Source organism: Ursus arctos, unplaced genomic scaffold (genome assembly GCF_023065955.2).
Source record: "Ursus arctos isolate Adak ecotype North America unplaced genomic scaffold, UrsArc2.0 scaffold_1, whole genome shotgun sequence".
Lineage (NCBI taxonomy): Eukaryota > Metazoa > Chordata > Mammalia > Carnivora > Ursidae > Ursus > Ursus arctos.
Genome location: NW_026622763.1, coordinates 21,586,310 through 21,609,463, shown reverse-complemented (window position 1 = coordinate 21,609,463; position 23,154 = coordinate 21,586,310). Strand labels below are relative to the sequence as shown.

General features: G+C 38.4%; 1 protein-coding gene across 1 annotated transcript in view; it reads right to left on the bottom strand.

Annotated features, from left to right (window-relative positions):
• THSD7B (thrombospondin type 1 domain containing 7B) overlaps positions 1–23,154 on the bottom strand; it is a 576,660-nt gene that overhangs the window by 24,074 nt on the left and 529,432 nt on the right. The window contains exons 17-19 of the mRNA XM_057306371.1: positions 16,846–16,987; positions 14,548–14,663; positions 12,323–12,440 (exon numbers count right to left, since the gene is read on the bottom strand). Coding sequence (XP_057162354.1) covers positions 12,323–12,440; positions 14,548–14,663; positions 16,846–16,987 — 376 coding nt within the window. The remainder of the gene's footprint in view (positions 1–12,322; positions 12,441–14,547; positions 14,664–16,845; positions 16,988–23,154) is intronic.

The following is a 23,154-nucleotide window of genomic DNA, read 5'->3' as shown; positions in this document are numbered from 1 at the left end:
TAAGCACTGAATATTTGTTTAATTCATATTTTCATACATTGTCTACATGATATCCGGTATCTGAAAATGTGTGATGATATATCAACGCAATTATTGAAAAGGTACCAAATACGAAGGTAATATTCTAAATACTTAAATGCCGAAGAATAACAACAACCCTAAAGGAAAATTCTTCCCATACTATGGATAAGGAAAATGAGGGAGACTTTAATTCACTGGTCTAAGATCAAAAAAACTACTAAGTTGCAAAACAGGATTCAAACTCAAAGTTTTGTTCCAGAGGCTGCTGTGTTAGCCCTGAGTTAGAGAGCAAGGATAGCTACTTACCCCTTTCTTTTACGGGAAGGTAAAATTTGAGTCAACAATGACACATGCTTGGTAAACAACAGAATTGACCCATTCTTCTCGGGAGAGATTTCCTATGAAGACCATGCGTTGTTGATGTCCTACCCAGCATCACTCAAGTAAAATCATACCAGTTGGACATCATTCATATGAAATGTCCCTGCTTGGTGAATACAGTTGGTTCAAGATTTTACATTAACTCTTGCTTAAATGCTCTTCAGTTTTATAATAATCTTTATATTTATTCTCTTGACCTAAATACCTATTACCCTAAATGTCATTATAATTGCATTCTATTCTATTGCTATAAGAATAATAACAATGCAGTGTTGCCTTTATCACAGCTAAAGAGGCTCTATTTCATCATAACCAAATAATTTCAAGTTTGCTCTTGAATTGATGGCATGCAGATGGCCATTACTTTAGAACTATTTTAGTTATTTCTATTAAAGTGACAGATATCTTTTGCTGGACATAGAGGTGGGGGCAACGTAATGTATTCAACAGAAAAACAATGATTCTATTACTTTTTGAAATAACGAAAGTCTTAAAATCATCCACTGAAAGCACAGCCATATGATTTCTCTGTCTTTTGCTATCCTAACGCAAAAATAAGGTCTTCAAACAATGCCAATTACTACCAAGAACACATTTCTAATAGCAAGGAGTTTACAATACTCCTACATTTTGAAGCATATTGTCATGTTTAAGTGGCTAATATTAAAGTTCAATGACAAACCTGCTGCTAATTGAAGGCATGAGTGTGTAAAAGGTTTCTGTGGGGCACTTGATAGAATTGAAGTTTCTTTTTTAAAATTTTTATTTATTAGAGAGAGAGAGAGAGCATGCACAAGCAGGGGGGAGCAGCAGGCAGAGGGAGAAGCAGGCTCCCCGCTCAGCAAGGAGGCAGGGCTTGATTTCAGGACCCCAAGATCATGACCTGAGCTGAAATCAGTGGCTTAACCAACTAAGCCTCCTAGGCACCCCTCTTTTTTCTCATCAGTCAGGGATATCTGGGTTGTATAAATTAAATAATCAGAGAAAGCACCCCCAAATTAAGCACTCTTTCACAAATCCTGCAATTGCAAATATTAAATCTAGCTACATGGAATACAGATGGCACCAGTAAGGAGGCCCACTGTCTCCAATGGCAGTAGTCTAAAATTGCCTGGGATTCCGAACATCAGACGGGAAGGAACAGCCGACCAAGCAATATCTCTCAACACTGATTATTCTAAAAGGAACCCCTAAAATCAGGAGCCTAAAGAAATTGTTTTGGTGATAGTGAATTTTCATGTGAGGGGAAAAGCAGTAGCCAAATTATGTAGCCAAATTAAAGATATTTAAGTTACAATGTGATATAGAATATAAGAGAACGAGAATTTTAAAATAGCTCATGTATGGTGAAAAGAAACCTGGACTTGGCAACAAAATTCTCTAGCTGGAAACAGTTCTCTTGATTTAACAGCTCGTAAATGATGTGACTACATGGAAGTATTTTAACTCCTCTGCACGTGAATTTCCTCTTCTGTAAGATAAAGTCTACAGAAAGTTCTTACTGTCTGAGGATAATTCATGCTGGGGAAAATGCCACTTAACAATCAATCAGTTTAAATGGGAATTAAATTACTTTTAATAATAAAGTCTAAGTGGGACTTTTTCTGGAACTAAAAAGTATGCAAGTGAGTTTATTTGATCTAATATCAATTACCGTGCCGATGATAACTGCAACAATGTAGTTGTTATTAGGACAAATAATACATCAGCTATTACTATTTCTTATGTAGTTTTATGATTACCCTATAAAAGATCCATTGTTTCATGACTGGCTTGTGCAGCTTGATAATCAGCGTCTTTGGCCTTCGACTCACTTTTCATCCATTTTCTCAAGAGCTCCCTTTAATCTTTGGTGTACAGAGTGTTCCATTTTATATCCCTTTGTTTTGGGTACATACTCTATTTGCAGCTACAGACTGACCGACAAATACTCTGATGAAATGACAGAACATGTGTCAGCGGAGAAAGATTGTTGGTTGGGGGATGGATTCTTAGATGGTCAGTTCATTAGTGAATATTTGGATATTATAAAGGCTTTGGCATCCTTCAGAACTCACAATTATGCTGATTCAGGTGAAAAGTACTGAGATGACGAGGATTCCTTAGAGTCATCTCCCATTGGTTATATAAATAAAAAAATACCACATAGAAACCACCTTAACAGTATATCTAAAATATAGCGGATGGCTGTTAAAACTGTTATTTTAGGCATTTATTTTAACAACTGTTATTTCATAGGTATTCCTAGAAATGGTGTTAACCGTTTCTACTGGTATTCTACTGGGCTTATGATATGCAATCTCTAATGATTCTGCCTGGTCCCAACCCACCAAACCAACCTCTTATACTGTAGTTTGGATTCCTTCTGCCCTCAGAGTAAGGGTGAAGATTGCTACCATGCATATCCTGATGCTTTCAATCTGAAAATGGGGGCATTTCCTTGGACACACCATCTGGATTCCTCTTGTTTGGGTTTATGTTTTTCAATAAAAGTAAAAGAGGACTAGCAATGTATTTGGAACTTGAATTCAATAGTTGCTATAGATAAGATGTTTAACAAGCAATACCCATGAGATGTAAAAACAGAAATCGACTCTGTTCATCTACTCTTCAGGCTATAAAAAAGAGAAAAGTACTCCCTTACAAAATATGTTTCCAATTTAATTAAGACCCAAATTATAGTAGGGTAGGTTTGCTAGCGATTCTCTGAGTCTTTTCCTCTCCTCCCTTGACGAATATTGGGAACTCATTATGAGCAACGGTGATACTGGGCCTACTGTTAAATTAGCAATAATTACTTGCAATAAAGAAAAAAGAATTGCATGGTAAGAATGCCAGGAAAAAAAAGACAGCGAGGTACATGACTGGTAACACAGACACACACCCCACACACACCCACAGAGAGACCTATATTGGTACCTGTGTATAGGACCAGATCACACTCCCCCTGAAGTGTTCAGACTTCACTCTGGGGCTCCTGACAAAGGGGATGTGGAAAATGTAAGCAGTAAAAAACCTCACAAAACTGTTTCAATATTTGTCAATTTATAAATTCATAAAAGGAAATGGAGTCAGTGCAGTGGTTCTCTGACCAGACTTTCAAGTCCAAGGAGCCAGCCGTCATATACCTTTATAGTGGCATGCTTTAAACAATAGTTCTTCTACGGCCCTGGCATATGGTCATTGCATTAACTGAAACTTATGATTTTGATAGCTCTGGACAGTTTGAATATGACCAAACAATGCAAAGTAGGGGAAAGTGGAAAAGGAAATACAAGAAAAATGAGCAATAAAGAACATACCTATTTAACCTTACATATTTCATCAAATAAAATATCTGAGCAATTTAGATGAACATACCCACAAGCCCCAATGCACTGCAGACATGTAAATATAATAACAACAGTATAAGAAGTCACTTTGGGCTTATAGCATGTCATTTGAATATTATGACTGGTTTGCTTTCCACCCGGGCATTATTTCTTTTGAATAGGAATTGAATTTTCAAGGCATATGCATAATGGTCTTCCAGAGCTGACATCTACAAGGGATTGGCCAACATACACCACGAAGGGTGGGGCTCAATGTCACTAACCTCAAGTTGATGGTGGTCCTTTCTGATGTGCACCCAACATTTAGGTTTTTGAATACAGTGTTTTCCCTTTTAAGTATTTCCTCCTGTGGATTTATTCTTAAGCTTTTGGTGCCTGCTACTTAATATTAGTAACAAATACTAGATGACAAAACTAATGAAAAAGAAGCCACGGGATACTAACAAAAACCTCATTAATAGTTGGTCATGTCAATCTATTAATTTTTATCACATAGGTCTCTGGTTAAGAATTTATTGTATAATACTTTTGTCATTACAAAAGTATTCCTTGTTATGGAGGGAGGGACTAAGTTACTTAAGTGAATACGATGTGCTGATACAGAGGTGACACAGCATATTCTTGCTTAGTTCTTTTCCCTTCCTTATCCTGCTTACTTGGCTCTCCCTTCTTCTGAGAGCACCTGTTCTCCTGACTACCCTCAAATAAATAAATCACTTCAACAAGAATCCCAATCTCAGACTCATAGACACAGTTATTAATATTCTCACTTCATAAACTGAAGCTCAGAGAAGTTAAATATTTTTTTGCAAAAATCACACAGCTAGGAGGACTGGAACAAAGATCTAATTTACTCCAAAAGCATGTGCTTCTCAAAGGTTTTCATCTGGTCCAAGTCAGGCGTCAGATGCTATGCTGTAATTGTTAGGCCACTTGGGCAAGTCTGAGACGTATACTTAGGTCAACCCTCTGCAATAAATGTGTTGCCTATATTCATATATTTCATATTTTCCTTTAGTAAAATGTAATTAAAATTATAGTACTAACATCTTCTATTCTGATAGCTCTTTATTTGTTTTGGGTACTTGTCAGTCAATTTCTGAAAGCTGTGGAAAGTTACATTGTCTAAAATGTTCAGTTAAATTCGTGGGGCTCTTTATACTGGAATCTACTTTAAATTCTCTTAACAAATATCACTTAGTGGTGCCAGGCTGGCTCAGTTAGTAAAGCATGTGACCTTTGATTTTGGGGTTGTGAGTTCGAGCCCCATGTGTGGTGTGGAGTTTACTTTAAAAAAAAAAAAAAAACTTAAAAAAAAATCCTGCCTAGATTTTTTTATCCAAGTTTAAGTGTAAACATTGTTTTACATATACTCTCTGGTGGTCATGGATTTGGGATCAGTGCTATTCTCTCATGTAACAGACTAGGGAAAAATTTTGGCCCTGATCTGCAACCTAAAGACTGATCTTTGGCCTATGGTTGGCATTGTTAGAGATGGAAGATGTGGTAACAGTTTTGCATTCAGAGCTACGTCCAAGGGTTTCCCCTACAGAGAGATTCCTTGGCCTACCTGAAAATTGCTGCAGGCGTCCGGATACCTGTCATCCTAGAGAACACCCAAGTTACGCAAGATAAAGATTCCATAAGCCTTTCACAGTAAAGCAGACTAGTCTGAGCCCTGACCATCTATCTGGGAGTGAGGTCAGCTAAGGAAGAAATAACAAAACCACAGTTTTAGAGTTGGAGATAGACCACGGTATCACGGATCATGATAGGTCTTTCAAGGATGGAAGATTAGGCACCTTTGGCTTTGCTTGGAAATAAAGAGCTCCAGAATTCTCTGTAGTGTGTTCTAGCCACGCATCTCCACTTCTACTCTCAACGATCAAATTTCAGTCCCATTAAAAGCTAACAAAACTTGGTGGACCACCGTAAAACCCTATATGCAGCAGAAATATCCCAATAAGGAGCTCCCCGCGTGACACAAAAGGAGAAGGGCAGAGAGAGTCATTTTGGCCATCCTGCAGCTACTGTGTCCATCAGAGTCACACCTTTCCCAGGTAATATTGGCTCCCTGCAGCTACGTTCCAATTGATGGGCTAGAAAATATGCGACATTATTGATTAGTAAACAAGTATACATTTAGGAGGCTTAAAATTCTGGGGGACTTCTTAAAACCCTTACTTCCCTTTGTGTTCCAATCTGAGATCCATTTCCTCTGCTTATTTTTAAATATACCTATAAATTATGAGAATTTTTATAAAGCGATACACAGGGCCATGGACCTACAGGAACATTTACAAGTACAATGTCAGATGCAACGGGGCAAAGTAGAACAAATGGGGCTTTGGAGACACCTGAATATGGGTTTGAATCTTTCCTCCATAACTGACAAGCTATGTGACCTTGAGCAAGCTACTTATCACCTCACCTGTGAAGTTCTGCCTATGCCTATACTTGCAGTATTGCTGTAAAAGTTTACTAAAACACTTCTGGCTCCAATAATTGTGACTTTGACCAACAGATGTTAAAAAGTAATTATTCCAACATTTCATCAGTTTATAAATAAAAAGTAGTGCAAGTGAGTTCTGCAAAGACTAGTTCAAAGACCTACAAGTTGCCATTGGAAAAGTCAGCTCAAAAACTCAGATCTTCTGGTTTCTGGTTCAGTCTTTTGTTTTCTCCATTCTACCATTCTATATTTAGCTTCTTATTCTCTTGTCATAAGAACTAATTACTTGATATAGCAAATAAGTTTGAATTGTTATAACTATTAGACTGGGCCTGATCAAGGATACCACACTGATCACATTTTATGCAGACACTAAAACTGAAGACTACCAGCTTAACTTTGCTTAAAAAGAAGAAAAAAAAAAAGCCAGAAAAAATCACAAAGTGGTGGTACTTTGGAGTTAATACAAAATTATTTTTGCTTTACAGGCCAGAGTTGACAGAAAAATTATATGCCATTTGGGAAACAGAATCAGGCCGGATTACATAATATAGAAAACACAAACTCACATACATTGAATTAAAAAATATGAAGTAGGAAAAAATCACCGTTTGGGATTAATAACATTCTTAGAGTGTTATCAGTTAAATAATAATTATGAATAATTCATGTTATGCTAAATTTAGGGAGTTCTACATTCCACTGAACTGATGAAAATTCAACAAAGAACATGACTAATCCAAATATTAAGCTCTTCTATTACAAGCTTTGATCTTTGAAATCTATCTAAAAGGATCCCTTAGTGGAAGCTTAGAATCAGTCTTTCTGACGTGAAATAAATTGGATTCAAACTGTTCTGACCTTGAAATCTTTAACACAATTAGAAAGTATATGACAAGCATCAGGTGTACATTAAAGAGGCATTCCAGACACTTCGAGAATAAAGGAAGAGCTCATTTCAAAATCTCTCCCCAGATCAATGTAGTTCTGTGGATTCGATTGCGAAGTGTGGCTCGTGGGGAGAGCATCTGGGTCATCCAGCACACCAGCATTTGCCTGACAACCAGCAAATTCATAAACTGAGACAATTGTGTGAACTTTTTTGCCTTTGATAAAGAAGTCAGCCGAGAGCCGCAGGTGCTGGAGTCAGACTCCCATGCAACTTGCTTGCCCACTTTAATGTGACTAAATAAACTATCTCCTCTCATGGTTTCTGCCCCATTGCCACCAACAGTTGGAAAAATGAAAGCGGCTCATATAAAAGACAGCTGCTGGCACACTGTCTCAGAAGGGACAAGGTACAGATGCTTTTCAATGATAGTTTCCAACCCTTTCAGCTCCAGAGTTTGGTCTCTTTTAAGAAACACATTCATCTGTGCCATACATTTTTTGCTTTTGATTATCGCCGTTTGCTTATTGCTTTTAGGTTGTGCTGCACGAGGATTAAGGCATGATCTAAATATGTAATTCTCTCATTTTGGAAACATTACTATCTGCCCGTGGTGGGGGTGGGTGATGATCAGAGAAGAGCGGCGCTCTAAGACTGGGGCTGGAAACGGACAAGCTTGGGGGCTGTGGGGTACTATGTAATGTAACGACAAGTGCTCTCTGCACTATCCTGAGGCTGGGTGCTTAGAAATTCTAGGGTCATGTGTCCTAGTCTTTGTACCGTTCAATTTATTTTTTTAAGATTGAAATCGGGCACAAATGTAATGAGAACAATACTTATTTTTAGGTTTTCGTCTGTGGGTCCTGACATGGAGGGTTCAGTGTACCAGGTAGTCAACAAGTGCTTGTGAAGTTGGGCAGGAGCAGAGCCTCCTAAAGAAAACACCAGTCATAAGAGCTGTGGCACCTTCTCATTCAATGTGGACATAGATATCACCACTTCGATGGCCTTTCTTCCCCCGTCCCTCATTCCCTTGCAAGACACTTGATCTCCTTATTCTCCATTACACGATCTGTTTTGATTTCATCATGGATGTCGGCTATTTTTGTGTTTATATCCTCATTTATTTGCTATCTGTCTTGTCATCACCATCCAGTTTTTCACTGGAACATTCATTGTATGACATCGGGGGACTCTGTTTGCCTGGGATCCTTTACAGTGTGGCCTTAGCTGTTGGGAGAATGTCTGGCATTCAGAAAGCGTCCAATGAATATTTGTAAAACATAGGACTACACTTCTACAGTCTTGCCTTCAAGAACAGATGTCTAAATAGCATGGGCATCACGTAATTTATTTCTCATATTGCTACTTTTGACAATGAAAGAAGACACTGTTAAGTGCCAGGATAATAGGCATAAACTTTATAAATCTTTGCTGAATGAAAAAAGGAACATGGAGCACACACACATTTAGATCACTGGAGGGTCTGACAGATATCAGGATTATGGAATATATTTTTATAGGTATAATTACATCTGACAATTCAGGAGATCAAGACATCTAAAGATCAAGAAAGGATTCCCAAGCAGATATCCTAATAGACCTTTAGAAACTAGCTAGAGGTAATTTATAACTAGTGCTATATTGAAAGCCAATGGATACTATTTAAATGACTTCCAAGTGCTTCATGCAACTTCATTTCTCCAAGTAGTTAACATTCCTTTTCCAGTCCCACTGGTACCTTAGTTCACACAATGACTTCCTTAGGAAATCTTTGTTTCTCTTTATTATTCTAAGGCCTAGAAAAGGTGAATGTAAGTTCAAACTCTAATTACCTAGAAGTCTCCAATAGTAGGATTCAGATTTGGAAAGGATTTTTTGTTTCTTGTTGTCTTTCTAATAGACAAACAGGGCCTGCTGAGTGCACAGTACTAACAGAACTGCTTGAAAAATTAAATACTTGAATACTAAACTTATAATTAAGGGTCTTATTTTTAAAGGTAGTGTATTAGCATAACACGGAGATCTGTCATGTTTCACCGACTTGGTACAGTGGCAGAATTAGGACTGCCAAGCAAAAATAAACAGATCCGTCTCCTTTGCATTGAATGAATTTTTGGGTAATGGTACCTAAGATGTATGCATTTAGTTAGAGGATGAGGAAGACATCCCCTAGCAGGGGTTGGCTGCCTTTGGGCTTGTGATTCAGTCTGCAGGCTCTTCCCCTATGATGCAGAACCACAGGGGCAAGGACAGATATCAGCTGAAATTCCTCCAATGTGTCAGGTGCTGTGCCCATGGGAACTGGGGGGATTTACCCATGAAGAACCCACACAGGGTCTTTGGGCCCTCAGACATACAGACATTACAAGTGAGTTAATTCATGCATGAGAAGAGGAGGAGGAGGCGGCAGTGGGGTGATGGTAAGATGCCCCAGGTAAGGAAAAGTAGCACACACTCAGGGATGTGACTGAAATACACCGTATTAGAGCAGAGAGCCAACATATCAGTGGAGGGTGATGGGCATAGAGAGGCAGGCATGGGGAAATCCCACGGGTCCTTGTGGACCATGCTTACAGTACAGGACTTCACCCTTTCTCTACTTTTCCATGCCACCCTTTACTACTGTAAAAGAGACAACTCCCAGGAACCCATGAGGACAAGACTGCAGTGTTTACAGCTGTGCAATAACCAGGGTGAGTTACCGATGGCGGAGGAGCAACCAGTTGTTCTGACAAAAGCCATCACTAATGTGAAAAACACCTCTCATTTGTATGAGTCTGTAGTGAACTCATCAACATACAATATTACCTCTTTGCTTATTTATCGTCTATTGTCCCTCAACTATGTTGCAACTCCATGAGAAGAGGGCAAGTACCTACCTCCCACCCACTGCTGCATCCCAACACATTGAGCTAGAACTGGCACATGGGTATTTGTTTAATGGATAAACGGCTCTTAATAAGAAAACAAATTTGCCTTTTAAAAATACACTTAGGCCATGTCTATAATGTACGGATTTTAACTGGGGTAAAAGGATGAGAAATGAGATTGGGAGACAGAGTGACTAAGCCTATAGAATAATCCTTAAAAGATTCTAGGGAATCTCCAATGACCCTCTCTACTACTGGGGACTAAGAAGATGGAGATGGAAATTAACATACAATAAACACCCATGATGTGTCAGTTATTGTGCTAGGTGTCCATATACTTCATATCATTTAATTCTCAAACTAAAAACACCTCCAAGTATGCATGAACTCTATTTTATAGATAAAGAACCTGAGAATCAGATTAAGTAATTTGTCTCAACAGCTGCGATTTGAAACTGATTTACTCAACTTTAAAGTGGATGCCCAACTGGAAACCGTATCATGCTGCCAATCAGAATATTTGAGGAATAGTCAGTTACTGAAATCTTGAGATTTACAATTTGGTTTCCTGAGGTTCTTTACGGGCTCTCAACTGTGCAGGAAATGGCATGTCATTATTGGACATTGTGACTCTCATATTTTCATTGTGAGTGATGCTCTTTGCGGAAGTAGTTTTCAGTTTCCTTAGTCACATTTTCCTAGTACAGACCCTGACTACTGTTTTCAGCTCTGCCCTCTCCAAAATCTGATAGCTGAGTTCACACATGAGCCCTTTTTCCATGCTGCATCCTGCCTCTGTTCCTCAGATAATCCCAACTGAGGCAGAGAATTATCTGCAACTCCAGCACACTCATCTGGGAGTCGCTTAGAAATGAGCCCATGTCTTCGTGCCAGTCGTCCAGTCACTTCTAGAAACTTGCTCCCAACTATTTTTGTTTGGCAATCAAATCCAGGTCTTGGTGTATCCTCCTCCCATTTTGATTCCATGATTCCTGCAACGTGCAATTCTTCCCTTCTCCTCCTCTGCTTAGTGCCTAACCATACAACATGATTTTTCCTAGGGCCCTACTCCAAATACTTGACATCTACCTTGTGATAAACTAGAACTCTTTTTCAGAACCGGAGTCCTATCCTTAACCATAGGTCTATGCTTTCCAATTACTTCTTGTGCTCTTTCCCATGGACAATGTCTTGGTCCCCCCCTTCAGTCTGGTGCTGGAGTGCTATCTATATATCCATTCGCCTAGCTTCTATCAGTTGCCTTTCCTTCCTTACCATTATATATCATTTGCCCACTGAGATCCTGGGAACTTGTGGTAATGGTTGCTATCTGTTCGCCACAGATTTATACTCTTTTTCCTCCATAGTGTAACACTATTGCTGAGAAGTGACTGGCTATCTAGAAACTACATTTGCTGCCCGACCATCTTGGATTGAGGTGGGAACATGGGACTAAATTTTGTGTAATATAGGTGGGAGGGATGTATGCTATCTCCAAACTGGCCCATAAAACCCTGCATAGAGCCAACTGGAAGGCACCCTCCAGAGAAAATTGGTTATGTTAAAGTGGTACAGTCTCCATCAACCTGGGTTCTTGACTGACTTTTTAAAGTGCAAACAACCCCTCCTTTTATGTGAGTGAAAAACTAGTCTCTAGTCTGGGTTATTAAGCCACTGTGATTTCGGGGTTTGTCTGACACAGGATTACTTAAACAATACATACTTCTTCCAAAAAACATGGAGGCCAATATTTTTTGTTTGCTGAGCTTATGCTTTTTTTTTTTTTTTTTTTTTTTTAGAAGGAGTGGGCTGGAAGGAGAGGGAGAGAGAGGATCTTAAGCAGGCTCCACACCCAGCACAGACCCCTGAGATCATGACCTGAGCCAAACTGAAGAGTTGGACATTTAACTGACTGAGCCACGCAGGTACCCTGAGTTTATGACCTTTCGAACAAACACTGCCCCACTGAGCTAGCAGCTCTTTCGGTGTCTGACACTGTGACCAGGCCAGGGTTGCAACCTCTGCCTCGACAGAAAGGACCAATGCAAGGCAAGTTCTATCTCTCTTCCCCTCTGGGTCAGCTTCACAATGCCACCACCAACTGGCAACATGGCTTATGCCCATTTGTCACGCTATGGCATACAGAAAGATACTTAAAAGCCAAACTGTTGGGGCACCTAGGTGGCTCAGTAGGTGAAGCAACCGACTCTTGATCTCAGCGAGGGTCTTGATCTCAGGGTTCTGAGGCTCAAGCCGCACATTGGGCTCCACACTGGGCATGGACCCTACTTTAAAAAATTTTTAAAAATTAATAAAAAAAAAAGAAATAAAAACGAAACTGTTTGGTGGGAACAAACATAAGGAAGCCAAATACCTCCATGGCCACAAGTCTTCGAACATTCTGTCCAAGCTGTCCACCCCGAGAGCTGACAGTTGACCACGCATTCCACCAGGCAGTGAATGCTCATTCTCTGGGGCTTCTCCAAGTTACGCTGCAGATGGAAATAAAAAACAATTTTACTGCAGAAATCCTATCACTGTCAAATCAAATCACTATCCTTTCATGGGAAAGACTTTATTCTATGATAATAATCTTTCTATATCTCTGTATGGAAAAATATCTTTTCTTATATAAATTGATGGCAGTCCTAGACATGGTTGTCCTAACTTCACAGGACAGAAGTTTGTTGGCCCAAATTTCTTTTTTTTTTTTTTTTTTTAATCCTTAACTGTAGAATAGACCTGCAGTTAGGGTACTGGGAAAGCAGGCAGCTATGTGACACAGAAATCTATCCTCGCTTAGCAAGCACTAAAGCAGGAGGATGCCTCAGTGTTAAATTCAGGCACCTTGTACTTCTGGATGGGCCAACAGTACAAAGAGAGCTCAAAATTAACAGCTAGCCAGACTAAAAATAAATAAATAAGAATAAAAACAGAATCAACAACCTAACTATGGTCATTAAAAACACCTCTTAGGTTGAAAACATAACCATACTCCAAATCTTGAGAAAAATTGGTGATATGGTTTATTTTCCTCTTGTCCTCTCTTAAACCAGCATGGAGGCAAAAATATATAGATTTTCCTAATGGCCAAACTAGAAGAGATCTTTGTGAAAGAAAATAAATCGTCTAAGAAACACAGAAAGAACAATGAAAAATCCCGCTACAGAAATCACAGACTGTGTGCTTATTTAGGAAAACTCTGCCATTCAACACATGTTAAACGTTAGCAATGTCCACACCAAGCTAAAATGAATGATGAGAGCATGATTATATGCTGCCTAGGCAATAGAGAAATCACACATAGGATCTTCAATCCATCTGAGATACATGGATACTCTAGATAGGTTAATAATTTGGGACTTCCTTAAACTAAAATTCTTTAAATATTTGTTGAACATATAGTATTTGGAAAGCAGAGAAACGGATTCTTCTACTACTGAATAGTTGATATCTTATTTTGTATCAAAAGAAAAGATTACATACACCAAATGTAAGATTTGGAGTTGCTGTACATTGGTGATTTACTTTTGCTGAAGCAGACAACTTTTGGAGAGACAGATTAAATGAAATGTTACAGTAAAGTACTGACACTTGGTGGACAGAACCCTGCCCTGTCTTAGCCAGTTCTTGAATTTCACCAAATGGGATGTCCAATTTCAGATGGCCTGGTCTCAGGGTTATTGTCTATGGCTGTCCTGTCGGGTTTATAATACTTAATAGAAGAACGCTTAAGTCAGGATAGGTGAGAAAAGTTTGGTTTTGATTTTAATTCCACTTGTGGACTCCACCTATGTCAGGAGAAATGGGACCAATTTTCATTTTGCCAATTTGTTTTGGAAGCTTCTGAAGCCTGAGTTAATTGACTCTGTACTTTTCGATTTATTCCAAAGCCTGCGTTGGTGATTCTTCTAGTGTGACAGCACGTGGTCATCCTTATTTCTACTGTCCCCACAGAGATTTTCACTCAGATGTTAGGCAGGAAATGCTACTTCTTTGGAACAGGTTTGACTACAGTTCGTGTCCAAGCTCTACCTAGTTTATCACAGGAAAGAAAGGAACAAGAACATTACAGAAATTCAGAACTCACTAATTGAAACTTGGCAGGGAGGCGTTGTAACTTAGGTTGAGAAGAAAAATGCAACTGTGCTATTTATCTAGCAAGCATCTGCTAAGCAAATGAGCAGCATACTCTAATAGCAAATGTCAGTGTTCGTCTTATATGCAAGGCGCAGAGTTCATATATGCAAATGAGCAGTTGGCCTAACAGAGTCCTATCTAAATATTAAAGTCACCTGATATGAATAGTTTGTTAGCAAGCAAGTACATCTATATAAGTTCTTGAAAGTAATAAAAATAATTTTTTAATGAATCCATTTCCTCAGTGCAAGAGGACCTTTCCCAGTCATTTTGACTAAGTTCAAACTAATGAGGTATAACTGCCCCCATACCAGTTACTGCTTACTCTAACTGAACCTAAGCTTCAAGAAGCTTCGAGAAGGAATCAAGAGTCTGTCATTTATATCAAGCATCAAGGTTGCAGCCTAATATTACGAAACGCAAAGCCTCGGGTGTGAGATACAAACAGAGACAAATTACCTGCTCACACTGGTCCACACCAACTGGCTTGCCGTCACTGCGTACACAGCTCAGAAGGCGGGTCCTGACGCCTCGTCCGCAGGTGGCGTTTTCACTCAGCTGGCACGTGCTCCACTCTACAGGTATAGGGTCACCACACTGAGTTTCAGAGTTACGGTCACGTGAGCAAAATACAACAAACCTTTGATTATTTGCATTGGTGAGGAAGGACTGTGTGTGTGTGTGTGTGTGTGTGTCCCTAAATCCCTAAAATCATTTCCAGGTAGCTTCAAAAAGCACCCTGCAATTCTTTCATTGCAAAACAAATAAGCAAACAAATAAAAGTGTGTTACCTTCCTAAGTCTGCTTTCTAAAAGTAAAAAACCGAACGGTTTGTGAGAGACCATGTCACTGTTGACTGAAGATGAAGGGAAAGAAACGAACCAGGATGGTAAAAGAAAACTAGTTTAGAATTCTCTGTTTGTGGGGGATAACTGAGAGAAAAGGAGCCCAGAAACAATGATACTGTTTGATGTAACTTGAAAATATTTTCAAGGAATAAATCCAGTCATCTAAACCATTTCATATGTTTAGTACAGTGGAGCTAAGACAGGTGCCTCAGAAAGGAAAGAGAGTTACCTCAGAACTATATGATTATTACAGAAAATCTTTTTTTTTTCCCCAAATTATTCTCTCATGAGGGAAGGTTTTATAGATTTTGGATAGTTGAATTACAAACTAGACAACTGGGAGTTTGAGCGAATTATCCCATAATTATCTGATTCTTTTTTTTTTTTTTTAAAGAGAGAGGGGGAAAGAAAGAGCGAGCACAAGCAGGGGAGGGGCAGGCAGAGAGAGAAGCAGGCTCCCTATTGAGTAGGGAGCCTGACACAGGACTTGATCCCAGGACCCTGGGATCATGACCTGAGCCAAAGACAGACGTTAACTGACTGACATCCCAAATTATCTGATTCTTAAAAACAAACAAAAAACCCTCTTACTTTTGGTGTAGTTAGAAAGAATGCTCTTTGATGATAAACACAGAGAACCTCTTTAAAGACATTTTCAATGTTTGATAAGTGATCTATGACTTTAACAGGAATAGTAAGCCCATGCATAGTAAAATCAGTATTTTATTTTTTTAATTTTATTTTATTATTTTATTTTATTAGAAAGAGAGGGAGAGAGCATGCACCCTGGCGCAAGTGCTTGTGTGCAAATGGGGGAGGGGCAAAGGGAGAAGGAGAGAAGCTGTTTCCCTGCTGAGTCCAGAGCCCCAGGCAGGGCTCAATCTCATGACCCTGAGATCCCGACCTGAGTCGAAATAAGAGTGGGCCGCTTAACTGACTGAGCCACTCAGGCGCCCCATAAAATCAGTATTTTAAAGACATGCTCTTCCAGTATAGCAAATTGTACTGTATTTCTGAAAAATTACTATAAAAAATCAAGGATCTGAAGCAGCTTTAACTAAAGAAAAAGGGCAAATACGCTAAGTCATCTTTCACCAATAAAGACAGTCAAATTGCCCCCTAGAATTCAGTATACAGTTTTCTATGTGAGAAGTCTCCGTGGTGCCCATGTGACCTCAGTGGGGGAACTGGTTTCAGAAGAGGCTAGTGCTTTGCCTCTGCACACATGCGGTGGTTTGGTTGTCAGTGCTGACTTCAGTGCTGAGACTTCACATGGTTCCACATTAGGTGGCATTTTGTATATGTGCTTCTGCAGGTAATGACAGGTAGCAAGTCAACGTAACTAAACAGTCTGTGGTCTTAGGCACTGTGGTGCCCAGAACAATCCTGAGCAGTGGCTGAATAATGAGGTGGATGGGACTCCCAGTGCCTCTAAAATATCCCAGTCCACTCAGGTCTACCATTTACCCTCCTTGAGACCCACAGGGCAAAGTGCATCACAAGCTTGAATTTCTTGAAATAAGAAAGGCCATGAAAGAGTTAAATTCTATGAAGGTATGACTTCATTCCTCCCTAAATGGTAAATTATCCCCTGCTGCTTATTTTTCTTGTTTTGGTTTATCATGGCTTAATTCAGCTCTATTCTGAAACTTTGCCAAGTCTTTCTAAGCATCTTGGAATTCAGAGATTCCAGGTGGCCTTGCTGAATCTACATGCCAACAGTGGGCATTTCTTTCTTTTGTGAAGGGACACTGGAAATGTCAAATCCTCAGCTCTTTCATGCAATACACTCTCACATTCTACCGTCAGACCTTAATCCCAAGAATGAAAACACACACACACACACACACCCATTTTCCCATTAGTCCATGTTCAGGAGAAATGGCATGGCTGTGGATTTGAACTGTACCTGTTAGATTGTACTGGAATTGGAAGCAATTTTCATTGAGGAGGCAAGGCCGCACCTGTGAATCTTCAGCACATGTCCTTGAATTCAGTGAGGGTCTTAGCAGATGGCGGGTTCTTCTCTGCATTGAGTGGGGATCACATGACTGTGAAAATCAAAGAGCAGGCAGAGTTAGAATGGACCCAGAGTTAGTTGGCAAATTATATATGATTATCTGTGTACATGTGGGCACATGTATAACAGCTACAGGGAAGAGACAACTGAGGTGTTAAACATAATATTTACAAACTAAAACCATTTTGTGATTCACTATAAATTGTTTTTTGTTTTACCCACCGGACAGCTCTTTCTTTTTCTATGTTATGGTGAGGGCTGCTTTTCTATCTTCCACATAGAATTAGGCACATAGAAACTATTTTCATCAATTAAACACATTCTATGCTCTCGAATAGCCTGCCACATAGCAAGAGATAAATAAATGCATTTTGAATGTTTAAATGAATGAAAAAAGGAACACAATGTCCCTGTGCCCTCAGATAGTCCAGCCCACTAGAAATAACCCTACAGAACATTTTAATGAGAAAATCACTTTTAAAACCCCCGAACAGGTATATAAAGCAAATTATAAAATCAATATTGCCAATATACCAGAACTTTCCTCTTATTTGGGAGACCCTCTGATCCACAGGGGATGAGCCACTGCACTTCATACTGCCCTTTCAACAAAACGAAGGTATAAATGTGAACTTCAAAGACTTCCTGCAAATATCATTTTGCTCATGGGTCCTCTTACAGTCTCAACTCACATAATACCTTTGAGCCAGGTAAACCTGTCTGCCACATTTCATCCAGCTGCCCTACCCATGGTGAACCTTCAAGCTCCCCCTACTGGAATACTCTTTCAACGGCCCTAAATCCTACCCTTCCCCCTTCAGAACTCTAATCAAGACTTTGTTGACACTCTTTCTTTCAATAAAGATACATTTTTCTCTTACTTCCTGAGCAACTCTCCACTCATGCTCAGGAATTCCTGTATAGGATTTGTCTCTGAACATATATACACACCCATATACTTATACGCTACAGCTGCCCTTCTAATATGGCCATTCTCTCTTTATTACCCTGGCTCCTTCCATTCTTTATAAAGTCTTTGATGGCATGATACATCATAGTCTCTACTTCCCATGTCAATCTCTAAAAAATTTGGTATGCATTTTACATAGTAATTGTTCAATAAATACCATTAAGTATGGTCACAACAACACAATTCCAGACCCCAAATCTAAAGAGGCACATAGATACTTAAACCACAGGAAAAGTAAAAGTCTCTGAATTAAGGTCGCCAAAATCATCATTTCTATATTGGGATGTTTAATTTATTTTTATTCCTTTTAGTTCAGATATTGTAGCAATAACACACCTGTACACTGAATCTTGGCAGTTAATCAAAATGCTAATGTTGGATTGCACTGAAATATGCAGAAAAATGCCGCTAAATTTTCTTCTGATTTTAAATTTTTGGAGCCACTGAAACACATTTTTATCCATGTGACTTTACATTTGGATAATCTGTCAATATTCGTAAACTAATTTTACATTTTAATTGTAACAAATTGTCTCTAGACAATAAAGAACCAACGAAACTAGGTAATTATACTTAATTATCTGCAAATGAATCCCATGCTAAATGCTTTCCAATAATTTATTACTAGTTCACCAATTAATTTGATTGTTCTCATAAGAAGGAATAAGAACTTAAATGATTTGCCAATGAAAGAAAAATGAATGCATCTAGGTAGATATCTCTGATTAGCGTTCTACTGATTTTCTACCTTATAAAAAAATCAATTGATGTTGGAACCAAATGAATAAGGGTTAGAATTTATGTACTTGCTTAGTCTACGCCATCAAATAAAGCAAAAAAGAAAATAACACATGCACACGTCAAATTATGTCACTTTGAACAATTTACTTATATAGTCTATGTCTTAGCTCCTCATCTAAACCTGAGTGAGGTAATGTATGTAATTTGATGAGATTTGGGAATTTCCTCTGTTAGACCTCATTGTCTATCAGTCTCTAACTCTGCTGGATGTGGGTTTAGAATATTCAGTTGAGGGCACCTGGGTGGTTCAGTCAGTTAAGCGTCTGTCTTTGGCTCAGGTCATGATCCCAGGGTCCTGGGATCAAGTCCTGTGTCGGGCTGCCTGCTCAGCAGAGAGTCTGCTTCTTCCTCTCCCTGTACCCCTCCACCCTGCTTGTGCTCTCTTTCTCTTTCAAATAAAATAAATAAATAAAAATATTTTAAAAATATTCAGTTGATCATAATCCATCATTCATAATCATGTAGACCTTAGTAATTATGACAGACTATGGACTCTGAGAAACAAACTGAGGGCTTCCGAGGGGAGGGGGGTGGGGGATTGGGATAGGCTGGTGATGGGTAATAAGAAGGGCACGTATTGCATGGTGCACTGGGTGTTATACGCAACTAACGAATCATCGAACTTTACATAAAAAAAATTAAAAATTAAAAAAAAATTAAAAATTGAAAACCAACATTGCAGCTAACTCTTCTACTAATTCTCTATCCATAGAAACAGACACATATACTATTGTGTGGGTGACTGGAGTCCACAAACACAATCCAACATAATCTTAGGAAATATTTTTATGTTCTACTTAAAAAAAAAATTGCCCTAGCAACTGCTAACAAGTAATAGGTAGGTTAGTGTTTTCTCCTTATTTCCTTCTATTGGCTGTTTATAGGAAGTTCATAAAATAATGAATTGGTCACAAGGAAGATGGGAGTGGGGCTAAATAAAAAAGAATGGTAAAGGAGGCTTATGTCTGGATGATTTCTTTATTGGATCAAGACTCCTCAAATACAAACCTGGATCTCCTCTCCTCTAGAGTATTTATATAAAGACATATTGTCAATTTCCTAAATGAAGTGAGAAATTGATGTGTGGATAACTAACCCAAAGTCAACTTTGGACCAGTTTTATTGTAAAGATCAAGGTTATATAGCTAAAGTTTATTTGCTAGGGAAAAAGATGACCAATAGGAACCGGTTAGTCTTTGGTAAATAAGCCCCCTTTATGAGACTGGATTTTCTAACTTATTACCTTTGAAAACCAGCACTTATCTTAAAGTTCAATCCTTCCTTATGACATTGTGCTTTCATACCTTTTGTTCTCTCTAGCAATAGGGCCTTTACCCTAGGACCTAACCTGAGTATTTGTATTCAATTGTCAAAATTAAATCAGATATCCCATCTGAGAACGTCCAATGACTCCCTTGCACCCATAAAAATGGGATATTATCATTTATTTCATATTTCCCATTGCACTCATACATTGCATGTATCAATGTGTGTGTATGCTTTCCCCTGGGCTATTTGAAGAGAGTCCATGTCTTAATTTTCTTGGACACTGAGAGCCTGTTCCATGTCTAGCATAAAGAATGTAAATAATAAATACTTGTGCAGGATAATGTGGTTCTTCCTAGGCAATAAGATGATATTTGTAAGCAACCATTAGTAGACAAATGGTCAACCCTGGACTATGATCATATTGCCTAAATGTAAGGATTTTCCATACATCTTTATATCTGATAAAAAGAGAATGTAATCTTTTTTCTAATTCTCATACATTTTCTATAAATTCTAGATGACAATTCTCAAAATAGCATCTATCATTGACTTAATAAAACATATCAATAAATGAGTTTTGATTTACCCAGATAAAGGATGACAGTTAATTTAGATATTTTAAAGAAATGCAAATAAGAATGTATAATTTGATATTTTTCTAACACTTAACTATTAACAGACACAATTTAATAAAACCTCACATAAACCCAGGTACTTGTGAACTTCAATCACTCAGCATACTTCTTGTCTGGAGATGAGCACGATTCCAAGGTCTGGCCTTGTCAACTCCCACCAGATACAGAAAACGAACACTTTTGTTCTGTTACAGAATTTATCTGATCATTCTGAAATTGTCTCTCCTTCATTTCACTGATTAGTCCTACTGAGAGAAACTGTTATTTTTCTCCATATCTCTCATGACACAAATATGGATATATAATGCTATTAACTTGAGTTTTCTTCTTCGGAAAAATGGTGTAAAAAGATCTGCAAAATACCATTTCAATGTTTTGTAAGGAAATTTTTAATATAATTAAATCCTGATTCTCTTTTTCCACATCCTTGCCCACACTTGTTTGTGTTTTTGACTTTAGCCGCTCTGACAGGTGTGAATTAATATTGTGTTGTGGTTTTGCTTTGCATGTCCCTGATGATTAGTCATCTGAGCATCTTTTTATGTGTCTGTTGGCCATTTTTATGTCTTCTTTGGAAAAATATCTGTTTATGTCTTGTGTCCTTTTTTTAATTGTATTATTTGGGGTTTTTTTTGTGTTCAGTTGTCTTTATAGATTTGAATATTAACCCCTATCAAATATATCATTTGTAAATATCTTCTCCCATTCAGTAGGTTCTCTTTTTATTGATGGTTTTAGTAAAGTGCAAAAGCTTTTTATTTCAGTATAGTCCCAGAAGTTTACTTTTGCTTTGTTTCTGTGATGAACACAGAATAATATGCAGAGTTGCCGAATCAGTATCTTGTACACTTGAAACTGACATAACACTCTATGTTAATTATATTGGAATTAAAATAAATATAAAAAAATGAAACCCTGATTCCCAAAGGTTGACAAGGAATGAACAGACTGCTATAGGAGAAAAATCTGGACCTGAAGAACTGTTACTCATGCCTCTTATGCTTAAAAATATTCTCAAGAATTTGGAGAAGATGGTTACAGAAGTGAAAAAAAATTCTTTGGATAACACAGTGCAATAGGAAAAGCAAAGACAGAAATATATGGATAATATGCTTAGTAAAATTAAGTGATGAGTTATCTCCATAAACGAACTATGAACAGGGGGACCAATGACTGAATTTGCAGCCCCTGTGTGACATCTGTATCCAATAGGAGAAAACAGAAAGTAAAAAGGAGGCATCTGACATACCCAAGAACACAAAAATGGAAAATTAAACCTGAGCGTAGGAGGATTTTGTATACTGTAAGAGTAGGTGACCATAAGGGGGTCCATGAGAGGTGTTGGGTGTGGATGTAGTATGAGTCCAATGAACTCTTAACATTAACAAGCCAAGAGTCCTTTCTAGGTCAGTTTCCTGTACTGAAGAGAAATGGGTGGGAAGAGTTTCCAAATTGAGCAAAACAGAAATTAGCAATGAAGGAAAAGGAAGGCCCAGTAAAGGAAGGGGGAAGGAAACAGGATCCAGTAAATCTCACAAAGTAAGCTGCTCTAGTTCTCAACACTAAAAACCAAAACAAAAGAGGGAAAGAATGAACAAGCCCTGGACCATGAAAATGAAATTAGGAAAAAACAATCCTCAACTACACCTCCTCCTAAAAGTTCACAAATTTTTTTTTTTTAAAGATTTTATTTATTTATTTAACAGAGATAGAGACAGCCAGCGAGAGAGGGAACACAAGTAGGGGGAGTGGGAGAGGAAGAAGCAGGCTCATAGTGGAGGAGCCTGATGTGGGGCTCGATCCCAGAACGCCGGGATCACGCCCTGAGCCGAAGGCAGACGCTTAACCGCTGTGCCACCCAGGCGCCCCAAAGTTCACAAAATTTGATTTCACACACACACAAAAGGGCACCTGCGTGGCTCAGTTGGTTAGGCAACCCACTCTTGATTTCAGCTGGGTCATGATCTCGGGGTGAAGTAATTGAGCCCCACCTTGAGCTCTGTTCTGGGAGTGGAGCCTGCTTAAGATTCTCCCTCTCCCTCTGCCCCTCCTCCTCTCTCTCTCTCCGTTTCTCTCTCTCTCTCTCAAAAAAAAAAAAAAAAAAGCAAAGAAAATACCAAATTCAAATCCCAAACAACCATATCATGAAAAAAGATAATAAAGGTCAAAATAGGACCCCCCCGAGATAAAATAGTAGAAAGACATGCATGAAAAACAGATGAAAACCACTATTTCAAAGTGAACAAGTCAGAATTTAGAAAATGGCACAAGATATGAAAGAACTTCATAAATAATTAGAAAAACACAGACTTTTAGTGATAGAACTCAGTAAACAGAAATAAAAGAAACATTTTCAGATATGATAAAACTAGGAGAAATACAAGAATAAAAAATACAAATTATTCTTGTTCAAGAAAAACAAAAAATAGAAAAAATGAAATTAAAAAAACATTAACAAGAGATAAAAGTGAGAAAAACAAATAGAAAAGTAAGTCAAAGCGATGCCACATGCATATAAGATTT